At 47.5% G+C, this 12,260-nt stretch overlaps 1 protein-coding gene across 4 annotated transcripts in view; it reads left to right on the top strand.

Moving 5' to 3' along the window:
* The first annotated feature begins 2,819 nt into the window (after positions 1-2,819).
* RAD51D (DNA repair RAD51-like protein) overlaps positions 2,820-12,260 on the top strand; it is a 65,575-nt gene continuing 56,134 nt past the window's right edge. For 2 of the 4 annotated variants that reach the window (XR_015262980.1, XR_015262979.1), the window contains exons 1-2: positions 2,821-2,849; positions 2,884-2,998. Coding sequence is in view for 1 of the 4 variants with exons in the window: in XM_086780114.1 (XP_086636240.1) it covers positions 2,917-2,998 (82 nt within the window). In the remaining 3 variants the exon portion in view is untranslated. Of the gene's footprint in view, positions 2,850-2,883; positions 2,999-12,260 lie in introns of all 4 variants that reach the window. The other 2 variants (XR_015262981.1, XM_086780114.1) reach the window with 2 other exon arrangements.

Genomic DNA, 12,260 nt, shown 5'->3' with positions numbered 1-12,260 from the left:
CCATATCTCTTTGATCTCAAGGGAGATGTCAGCATCTAGATAAAGAGAGTCAGGGATACGGACACGGGGAGAGGCCGAGCGAGCCCCAGGCTCCCTGAGAAAAAAAACAACGGGGCAATGATCGGATATAGTGGTGCCAGGCATAATAGCAATGGTGCCTCCTCTATCCAAGGACCAATCATTCAGAGAAAACTTGTATAGACGTGCAAAGATGCTCTCATCCTCGCTCCTGCAGTTATGCCAAGAGAAAGATAAGGGGTTTGGCCTTCTTTGGAAGTCATCCTCAGTCCAGCAATCCTTGCCAAAAAAAGAAAGCGTGAACCTCTCCGATGAGGTTCTCTCCAAAGGGTGTAAACCCCCTTCGCATCCACCCTTCTTGTTAGAAGGTTGCTCAACCATATTAAAATCTCCTTCCGCTATTCAATGATCAACCTGGAGAATGATATTTGTAATGGTGTCCCAAAAGGCCACCCTTTCACCTCTCACGTTAGGAGCATAGATATTCAAGATTCCCAATTTCTGACCCTCATGCATGATCCAAGATCCACTGCGCTCTTGCAGGGATGATAACACCATGCCCAATAACATGAGGCATAACAGATGCTGCCACACTGAAATGCAAACACCCCCTCTAGTCCCAACTGCTGAGGACCAGAAGGTGTGGCCAGAAAGCATCTTACCTATTTTGCCACACTGAGATCTATCCAATTTGTGTTCCTGCAACAAAAGTACATCCATAGACCCTCCTAAACAGCAAGGTGAAGTTGGTCCTTCAGAAGGCGCTTCCTACCACGGGTGGGAAGTCCTCCAAGGCCCTGAACATTCCATGAGACGATTCTCATGGAAGAGAAGAGGGTTTGACCCCCGATCTAAGAAGACGATGGGTAGCCTGAGGACGCCTCTCATAATGCTGGAGGACGAGATAATCCACGAGGCAAAGTCCACTGACATGCCCTTGTCCGAGGCCCTGCAGAGTACCTGTATATGTACGAGAACCTGTTCGCCTTGCAAGGCATCAAGGGCAATGGCATCATGCTGAAAATCCTGCAATACATGATCCCCACTGCGATGAACATCCTGCATATCGGCCCCTCCAAGTAGAGAGGACTCAACAAAACCATCCTGATCTGAGATATCATCTCTCTGCAAAGATGTATCAGTTGACACATCCCTCTGACCAGAAACATCATCTATCTGTACATGATGTGAGGAAGCCTTCCCATCAATCGCACCAAGGGGGCGGGCATGAGAGACAGCTCGCCACACCTGGCGGACTGAAGGACGGGAAGGAACCAAGGGAGGTGGCGCCTGAGAAGCACGCTTACAAGGCCTCCTGCGACCTCGAGCTCGAGGGCAATCTCGAGCAAAGTGACCCTGTTGGTGACAAACCCGGCACTGATCGGGTTTACCTGCAATTTCCCATACGTTGCTTCAAAGGGCCAGAAGGGCCCAGAAGCAAAACATAGTCCTCAAAGAGCTCAATGTCACGGGCAAGAACCATGACCCTGGGAACAGCATCCGCCAGGCAGTGACCACTTGGGCAGAAGATGTCGGCAAGGCGTGGAGGGGGGGCACTTGAAGAACCAGCCCAAAGGTGGACCTGATGGCCTCTAACATAGGCCAATATGCGCGAGGAAGACCTCGGGCCCAATGGCAAAGGGCTGCCCTTCAAAACCTCTGAGGCTGCGTCCTTAGAATCAAAATCCACTTGGAAGAAACCTCTTCCAAGCAACCTAACATCTCGAAAGTGTGAGGCGAGGTTGGAGGGCAGAGCCGCCAGGACCCAATCCTAAGCCTGGAGACGGGAAGGGTGAGATCCAAAGATTCTGGCACAATGAGGGTCGTTTTGGAGTCTTTCTCGATTTCGGCGTAGAGGACCGCGAGCTCGGCTTCAGAGAAAACAATGGTTCGCCTTGCCGAGGGAGATTGATTAGCCATGATGCTAATCGAAGAAAAAGGCCGACTTGAACTTGGATGAGGAGCAATCCGAACCAAGGGGAAGGGGCAAGCAAGGAGGCGAAGGAAAGGAAGAGAGGGTGGACAAGGGGCAAAAACAGAGGGAAGCAAGGGGAAGGGAAGAGGGCTGGACACACATGCGAAGAAGGGCGGGGGAAGGGCAACACAGCAAAGGCTGCGTAGAATGGAGGAGGTGGAGGAAGGAGGGGAGGCGGAGAGAGGAGGGGAGGCGAACAAGTAGAGAAGGAGAGGAAGGGGCATAGACTGGAGATAGTAGCGGGAGGAAGAGGGGCGGGCAGAAGCAGGGGCGAACAACGGGGGAGGAAGGAGGGGGGGCGGAGGAAGAATGGGGGGCGATACAGTCAATATAGAGGCAGGGGTTCGGGGAGCTCGTAGGTCGCCCAGGTTGCACTCTCCCTTGCAGCAAGTTTTTTAACTGGACAAGGTCCCACTTTTAGCTTTACCTCCAGCATTACCTATGTCATGATAATAAAGGGAAATTTAAATATCAGGCACAATCCTTCTCTAGTTAAAGAAAGTAAAATATACTATCAGCATAAGAGCACTTTTACCTCTATTTTGATTGATTGGAAAAACGTTCTTTTTATATAACCATCCCCGTTTTTAAGAGTAAGGACTAGTGTTGAAATTTGACGCCTTCGGAGGGCATCAAAGATCTTCTAGAGGTAGGGTTGCAAAAGAAGGCCACTTTGAAGGTCAACCGATTCAAACTGAAGGTTACGGTAGGCCGGACGGGCTAGGCCGCCCGTTCCCATTTGGTTTTTGCAGCTCCAAGAATCCGCCCATTTTATAAATGTCAACCGATTCAAACTGAAGGTTACGGTAGGCCGGACGGGCTAGGCCGCCCGTTCCCATTTGTTTTTTGCAGCTCCAAGAATCCGCCCATTTTATAAATGTGAAATCTCCGTCTTAGGCGGGAACCTCGATCACTGCGCAGAAATGCCTGGTCTACGCTCTCTCAATTTGCCCTCCCTTTCAAGCCCTGTGCTTGCCTTCTTCTCCGAGCTCGGCATAACCACAGGTTGGTTTCCTTGAAGCATTCAATTTTGTTTGTTTGAGTTGAGAAACTGTACATAGTCTCGGGTTTGTCAAGAGAAGTGGCAAGGTGTGCATTGTGGGGTTTTGCCACATGCAAGAGGGGGATGTCACATGCATTACTGCTTCCCATTAGATGCATGTGAAATTTTTGGGCTAGGGCAAGATATGCAAAGATGAATATGTCCCAATGTGAGCCTTGCATTGTTCAGATGGCCACAGCATTTAGGATGGGTTGCACCTTGCTAAGGAATGTGCTGCCCTGAGGTGGCCTTGGCAGTAGGTGCAGAGGTAGGAGACAAAATAGGGCACTGAGCTTTCCCACCTTGTACAACAAGAGTTACATGCTGCAAAAAGAAAAGCTGCCATGAACAAAGTGGCTTTGTTGAATATACGGGTGTTCATCCTGCGGAGTTGATCATGTCATATGTTAGAAGTCATCTCCTGTCTATATTTATACACCAGGGCCTCTGTTGTGGGTGTGCCCGCCCTGTATAGGTGTTTTATCATTTTTCCTCACTCCCCGTATTTTTTCCCATTTTTTCCATGGTGTGGATGGATGCCAGATGGTTGGCAGGAGCACCTAGTGGCTGGCCGACTGTCCTTTCAGCAGTCGTGTGACTGGCCGATTGCCCATCAGCAAGCATGGAGTATTTTATTGCTGGCCGACTTGCCGTATGCAGTTGTGGACTTCTCTACTGCTGGCCGACTGCTATATGCAGTCGTGGAGAGCTTTTACAGCAGGCTGACTGCATGCATGGGGCATATAAGTAGGCCCCATGCCTCCCACCATTGTATCATTCAGTCATTTGCGGGATCTTGTGTATAGAGAAGAGTTTACACACCTATCTCTCTGTGTTTCTTGTGCTGTCTATTTTCTGCATTCTACTTGCTCTTGTCAACCCAAGTTTGGTTATCATTTTCGTTGCATATTCTGACATGGTATCAGAGCCCTAGGCTCGTGATAGATCTTGGGAGTTTTTCTGAGCAAGAGCGGGAGCGTTAGGTTGCTGATTGGTGGACTGTTTTGGACTGCTCGGGAAGAGAAGGTGCAAGAGAAAGACGGGCTAAAGGTGTTGGATAGCCACTTGCAGGTTTTACAGATTTTTTTTTTCCCACCCACCCACACTTTCAGTTTTCTCTCCGCGATGGTAGATTTACTAGAGATGGCTGAGAAGCACGTGAAGATTCCGACTCTCCCCACGTACCCAGTGGACCGTCAGTTGGACGGGTCCAATTACGGCATCTGGAAGGTCATGATGGAGTCTGTGCTGGAGTCATATGACCTTGCTGATTTCATCATCATTGGGGTTCCACGGCTGGAAGCAGAGGAAGGGGAGTTACTGTCGATGAGGAAGGACCGAGAGGCACAGGCATACATGTGGGATCGTGTCAACGCCAGGGTCCGGTCATTTATTCTCCTCAACTGCACACCACAAGTGATCAATCATGTAAAGCACATGACGTTGGCGAGAGGCATATGGGAGCACTTGGCTTTACTTTATAACAGGGTATCACCCATGAAACCGATCTCCTTGGAAGTGCAGATGCAGATTATGAACCCTGCAAAGTCCTCAACGATGCGGGAATACATTAACAAGCTGCAGGCCCTTCAGCAGGAAGTCCTATAAGCTGGGAAAGAGAGATCATCTGAAGACATGGCCATCACTTTGCTGTCCCACTTGCCTGCTCAGTATTCTGCTTTCTATTCCTCGTTGATTACGAGTGGCAGACTCAGCACCATTACTTGGGCTTTATGGTAGGAGTATAAATAGGTGAGTTCATAATTCTTTGTGTTATCTCATAATTCACCAAGTGCTCAAGCAAACAAGGGCCAGGACAACCAAGAAGTTGCTAACGCAAAGGGGTGAAGGACTGTAGGTCAAGGGTAGAGATTTCTCAACCAAGAAATGTCAAGGTTTTTGTACTTTCTTTTTAGATTTACATCATTCTAATAAAGCAAATACACCATTCGTGGTGGGGGCCCTACAAAGAGTATTTGGGACCCAATACTGTGTCCTCTTCTCTCTCCCTCTCTCTCTCTCTCTCTCTCTCTCTATTTTCTACATATCTTCATTCAGATTGTGTGTTAATTCCGTCGCGAAAGTGTGTTGATTTCTGAGCATTAAAGTTACCGATCTTCTTCGAAGCTTCCGTGTGTTACATTGGTATCAGAGCATCAGGCTCAGCAAAGCTAAACACTGATTCAGTCCCATATGATGGTGTACAGGTCCAAGGTACAGGAAAGTACACGGATACGAAGCCCAAGGCAAGGAACACAAAATCGAGAAGAGCTTCCATGAGGTTTATTGGTGGTGTTCCACAAAGCTAGAGGGGACGGCAGTCCGGTGAGCCAGATAGGTTCTCGAGCAACGGTCCCAAGGGAGGATTATCCTCCAAGGAATGATGTGAGAGTGCCAGACTCATTTCTCAAGAATGAAGACCAAGACAGTGTTCAGAGTTAGGGCAGGAATGGATTGGGGACTGGAGGGAACAGATGCATAGATTTTATTCAGAGTCAGAGTGGTTTTGGAGACTAGGCCGAGTTTTCAGAGAAAAGGGTTGCCAGGGATGGATGGATGACAGAGGAACTTCGGGAAAAGATTGGGATGATGACAGTCATCCAAGAACAGGTTGGAATCCCGTCATCAAGTTTAGCAGAGGGGGATGTCATGTACATAAAATGCCATGGACATTCTCAGATGCTAGTCCAGAAGAGGCAGCTAGAAAAAGAGTATAAGAACCAGAAGTTGGAGCACACAGTGCTGTTTTGGCAGAAGTGTGGACTTGGAGCATGGAAGACATGGGAGATGCTGTCATAGGACCTGTCGGCTGCGTTGGAAGAGGCTGTCGGCTGCAGATGATCAATCGGCTGAGCCAGTTGGAGTCGGTTGAACTAGAGTTGCTGTCGGATGTAGGGCGCTTTAGTTTATGTGGAGGAATAACTAATCGGACAGCGTTAGAAGCATTTAATGCACTGTACGCTGGCTGACCAACAGTCAGCCAGTATGCCATGTATTCAAGAAAGCCTATAAATAGGCAAGGGTGCTCCTCATTGTGGGCATTCATTCCTTTAGGGAATGGGTCCAAGTTCAAACCCTCTCCAGAACAAACTCGTCATCCGTGGATCACGGTCACTAATGATAGACGTAGGCAATCCATGATACTTGAAGATGTTCGCCATGAACAACTTCACCATATGATCCACTTTGATCGTCTTACGCACGGGAATGAAATGTGCCTGCTTGCTGAACCTGCATATGATAGTCCAGATGCCATCATTTCCCGTTTGTGTCCGTGGAAGATCAAATATAAAATCCATGGCAATGCTCTCCCAAGGTCTATCTGGAATAGGTAAAGGCTGTAATAACCCTGGTGTCTTCTGACGGTCAAACTTTACCTTCTGACATACGATGCATTGCCTCACAAAGGCATCAACATCTCTTCTCAAGGTTGGCCAATAAAAGAAAGTCTCCACTGCTTTGACCGTGGCGTCAATACCTCTATGACCTGCATACGGTGGAGCATGACTTTCAATCATAACCTTGAGTCGCAATGGCCCGGTAACACACAGTCTGCCATGCATCAATAAAAACCCATCTCTGAGAGTATAGTGCTCATGCCGCTGACCCTCAGACATTTGATCATACAACCTTTCAAAGTCCTCATCATGGGCATACTGCTCTTTCATTTCATCAAGCTCATGATGATAAGCAAGTGAAACTGCAGAGACCTGTGGCTTGCGTGACAAAGCATCTGCCACTACATTCTTTTTGCCTTCCACATGCACAATCTGGAAGTGAAACATTGACAAAAAGGTTTGCCCAACGCATATGCTTCTCTGAAAGCTTAGTCTGCGTGAGGAAATAACGCAAGGTTTGATGATCTGTCTGTACAGTAAAATCAATCCCAAGCAAGTAGTGTTTCCATGTAGAAAGAGCGTGAATTACTGCCAACATCTCTTTCTCATAAACCTGTAAATGCTTCTCGGCATCTTGCAATATTCTACTCTCATAGGCTATCACATGTCCCTTTTGCATGAGAACTGCACCAATGCTACTTCCACATGCATCACACTGGACAACAAAAGCCTTTCGGAGGTCCGGTAACACCAATACTGGGTCCGAAGTAAGCTTTTCTTTGAGCTTTTTGAATGCTGTAATTTCTCGATCAGCCCATCTAAACGGAGTTGCCTTCTTCGTCAAAGCATGAAGAGGCGAAGCAAATTCAGCAAAGTGCTGTATGTAATGCCTGTAATAGGAACACAATCCTAGAAAACTGCGTACATCATGCACGGTCCTCAAAGCTGGCCAATTAAGTATTGCTTCCACCTTTGCTGGATCCATACGGACTCCATGCGCAGACACAATATGCCCCAAGAAATGTATCTCCTGCAAAAAGAACTCACTCTTCTTGCCATTAACAACCAACCTATGGTTTCTGAGTTCTGCAAACACAATGGCCAAATGCCTTCTATGCTCTTCCTCAGTTTGTGAATGCACAATCATATCATCAAAGAATGTGCCCACAAACTCTCTATGAGGCCTGAAAATCCTGTCCATCATTTTGTTAAATGTGGCAGGCGCATTTGTCAAACCAAAGGGCATAACTAAGAACTCATACAACCCAAACGTGGTTCAGAATGCTGTCTTATGCACATCCTCGGGTCTAATGCGTATCTGATGATACCCGCTTTTCAAGTCAATACGACTAAAAACTGTGGAGCCTTGTAAGCGGTCCAAAATGTCATCGATCCTCGGTATGGGGAATCGATTCTTGATGGTATTCTTGTTCAGCGCCCTGTAATCAATACACATGCGCCAAGAACCATCCTTCTTCTGCACCAAGAGTACAGGTGAGCAAAAGGGTGATGAGCTAGGCTGTATCAACCCTTTATTCAAAAGCTCCTGCACCTGACTCATAATCTCTTCCTGTTGGGCTGCACTAATACGGTACGGCGGTCTATTCGGTGGAGTACTACCAGGAATCAGATCAATGGCATGATCTTCTGGCCTCTCAGGAGGAAGTTCTCCTGGCAATGACTCGGAAAAACAGTCTTGAAACCCACATAAGAAATCAGTCCTGTCCTTATCTAACATTGACAAATTAGACTTAGACTCATCATCCTGTGCATCCTTTACATAAATCAAGTACGCGAAAAGATGCTTTTTCATTACTGATGAAATCGCCGAAGCGGATACAATAGGAACAGATTCCCCTTTGAGTTTTACATCCAATACATGTTCTTTCCCTCTATGAGTCAGAGTGATTTTCCTATTGTAAGTATCCACCACCGCATGTACCCTGTGGCACCATGGCATCCCCAACAAAACATCACAGCCATCAAGTGGCATGATAAAGAACTCTTCGCTGTCCACATAACCCTGCAAATGAAGCCGAAGCTTCCCAATGATAGGAGTAACGGGTTCTGCATACCCTGGACAAGCCATGTTAGCCTCATGTAATGGCCCCATCTCCTCTGCGCGAATCCCCAATCGGCCAGCCAAATCTGGTGAAATGAAGTTGGCTCTAGCACCTATGTCAAAGAAGATCAAGGCATTCTGATCTCTCACTTTGCCCCATGCCCTGCACAACTCTGTTGCTTCACCACCTGGCTGTTCCCCCACAAGATCAGGAACTAAGCCTGCAGAAGGTTTTTGTTTCTTTGGCTTGGGCTCTCCTTTATTGTCAGAGTCCTTTTGGGACAATTGAATGACATATGCCCCTCTTCAGTACAGTAAAAACACTTATGAGCATCTCTCAAAGCCTGTCTTTCCTCAGAAGTCCTCTTGGGCATTGGCAACTTCTTATACTTTGTCTCTGAAGACCCTTTAGCATCACGAGATGCATGCCCAAATTTTTCAGCTTTCTTGCTCAATTTCTTACTGCCTTTAAACCCAGATGAACCACCAGTGAGTAACGCATTAGCTGTCATAGCATTTTCAATCATCTGTGACATGTTCGTTACTCTTGTCTTTATACAATAATCTCGTACCTCTTTGGGCAGCCCACAACAATACTTCTCTACCTGCTCAGACAATGGCACCGCACGATAAGAAGTCACTGGGAGTAAAGCTTCCCAAAACTTCTTGTTATAATCCTCCAAATTATCACACTTTGAAGCATCCAATTTGTGCCATGCGGTCATAACATCCACCTCGAATGTAGATGTGAGCCATACGGAAGAGAAAACCTGTTTGAATTGGACCCATGTGGTGGGTGCTATGCCCTGCAAAAGAAGAGTAGACCACCACTGCAAAGCATTGCCCTTGAGAAAAGTGGCAGCTTTCCTCACCTTAGAGGACTGTGTAATTCCCACCAGAAAAAGCAGCATCAAACTGCTGTAAAAAGGTAAGTGCTTTAAGTTTATCTTTGGCCCCACTGAATGTATCAAACTTCACTGCAGCTCCCCCTTCCTTGTAATCCTTCGCCTTTCCCATAGGCGTTAGATTATCATATGGAAGTGGCTTCGCAAGATTGCTGCCCCCAACATTCATACCCATCATTGGGTCAACATTCCCCATTCCCATACCAGGCATACCATACATTCCAGCCATGTTTCCAAATATTCCATTATGCACACCTGGCTGCATACCACCAAACATATTGCCTTGCATCCCAGGTTGCATGTCTCCAAACACATTTCCTTGCATACCGGACTGCATACCACCATACATATTCCCCTGCATACCAGGCTGAAAATTAGCTCCAAAAGGCCCGTGCATACCCATGCCTCCCTGAGGGTAACCCCCAGTCATGGATTGGAACACCGAGCCACCACCAAAATAACCTGGATGCATATTCTGCTGAGGAATAGGTGGCTGTCCATAGAAGGAACTCTGAGAGTTTGCACCATAAGCATGCTGCATGTTCGGAAACTGGCCAAAAGATGGTTCATGTGGGATGGCACCACTATGACCCTGAGGAAGATTCTTAGAACGAACCTTCTTCTTCTTTTTCTCGGGCTCTGTGCGGGATCTCATAAATTCAGCAAATCTCTCACTCTGTGTGAGCTGCATAAAAGTATCCATAACACTAGCCAAGCGATCTTTGAACCGAGCATCATCATCCTCTTTACCAAGCACATCTTCTGGCTGGGTTACATCCTCATATTGCTCAATATCTGCAGCCTGTTCTCCTGCATGAGTATCCTCAGATACATCTCTCTCAGGAGAAGTCTCTTGCTCTTCCTCTACATGATAGAAGTACTCATCCTCTGTATCAGACATGTTTGCTGAATTTTCAGCGATGGCTTTCTTTCAAGCAACCACGAGCTCACCCCCTTCAGAAAGTTGATGATTGGTCCCGGCAACGGAACCTTGAAACCGGCCCCTGATAGAAACCAGAGTGCGGTAGACTAGCAGTCACCCGTCCACTTGTAGTCTAGATATGAAAACAAAACAGATTGGAGCTAGAGTGCCCAAATCTGAAAACAAGGCGACACCTGTTGGCCCCAAAGCTTGGCGCCCCTTGCGGTATTTTTTTATTCAATTCCAAAAGTATGAATGGCTGAGTACAACAAAAATCAGCCAAGAGATTACACCTGTATGTTCAATCTGACGGCCCACAATACCTCTTAGCACAGAGGATCCATGCACACAGATCTGTGTCTCAAAATAACACACTGTGCCTCCCTCTGATCAGCCAAGACCACTAAGCAGGGCAGCCATGAGCATACATCTGGCATAACTCAAGTACATGATTCAACATCTCAGCTCATACATACATGTACTGTCCAAACTTTGTCTCAACCCTTGTCAATCTGCCATACCCCTCCTCTCACAAGGGGCCAGATAGCTCATATCTGCAACAGACATCAAGCAGTAGAAAGAGAGATAGATGAACAGATGAGGAGCTTACCAAAATCAGCTCGTGAATCAGCACTGGAGGAAGCAACGGTACCAATCTGTACTTGCAGGCACTTGTTTCCACAACCCTGCTTCACACGCATGCACGTACTTGTCTGTACCCTCCTCCTTGTGTTCACTTCTATGCTGTCTTGACTGTACAGATCTGAAAAACAGCCCCGTACCCGTGTGCGCAGCCAGTCCCAGAAAGAGAACACTTGCAGCAGCCTGTCCGTACAGGGCTGTACAGCTGATTTGCACTCAGAAAAACAGCAGCAGCAGCACAACTTCTCAATAGACTATTCCTCCTCCTGCTTTTCCACGCATGAGAACCCACAAGAGTGCTCCACGACTCTTTTTCCCAAAAGCTAGAGAGAGGGGGAGGAGAGAGAAGCACACACTCCAAAAGTGGAGTGGCCTCCTCCCCATAATAATCCTAGGGCCCCAAACTTTAAAAGTCCCTAGGGGCCACTAAGGCCTAGGGGCAACTTTAATAAACATTAAAAGTTTAATGTTCTAGTTCCCCCCCTTCACACCTAGGGATGCCCACACATCATTAACTCTGTCCGGGCACCCCCCATGTGAATCATTCAATATTCTGACTCAACAACCACCATGCCCACACTTGTGCTGTTCCATTTTCACAGGGCCATGACATAGGCGGTCCATGCGGAGCCCATATACTGAGAGCCAAGTGGAAACTAGTGCATACCATACTCCAGAGTGGCCCTCAAGTGCTAGCTATCTGGAGGACTCTAGGGCAAGCCTCGGGTACCTGTGGGGATCCATGTGATTGATGTGATGGAGGTATGTGACTGTCTGGAAGAGTGCATCCACTACCATCGGGGCTGTAGCAAACTCTGCCTGGATAATCTGGTGTGGGACTGATGGTTTGTTGCAGATCATACGGGAGAACATCATGACCTGGGGCCTCGCAACTCGCTACCAATCCTCATTGGATAAATCTGGCCCCAGAAGGCTGCTCCATACATCAAGCCTGGTGTGACGAGGGTGTCAAAAACCCAGCCCTTCGTCCTGGGCTCTTGAAATGTGCTTGGAAGCACTGCCGCTCAAGTAAGCTCAAGGCTGCATATCCTCGTGGGCCGTGTCACTCTGGCATGTGTTGCGGGAACCATGGTAAAGCGTGGGCCACTGAAAGTGACACCAAGGTAGACATTGGATGAGACAATCTCCACAGGATCCCCTCTATATGTGAAGCTCAATCTGGATGTGAAGGGGCGAGAGGTATTGAAGACCATTACCTTGGGTTTTACCAAGGTTAAGAGAGAGGTCCCGCTGAGTGCAAAAGTCATGTAAGGCATCTAACTGTCTCTGAAGCCCCTTGGCTGAGTCTGAGAGGAGGACGATGTCATCTGCACAAAGTAGTATGGGGATCAATAT

The sequence above is a fragment of the Cibotium barometz genome, chromosome 41 (assembly GCF_041138505.1).
Source record: "Cibotium barometz isolate CiBa-2024 chromosome 41, ASM4113850v1, whole genome shotgun sequence".
Lineage (NCBI taxonomy): Eukaryota > Viridiplantae > Streptophyta > Polypodiopsida > Cyatheales > Cibotiaceae > Cibotium > Cibotium barometz.
This window is presented reverse-complemented; position numbering and strand designations above follow the sequence as displayed.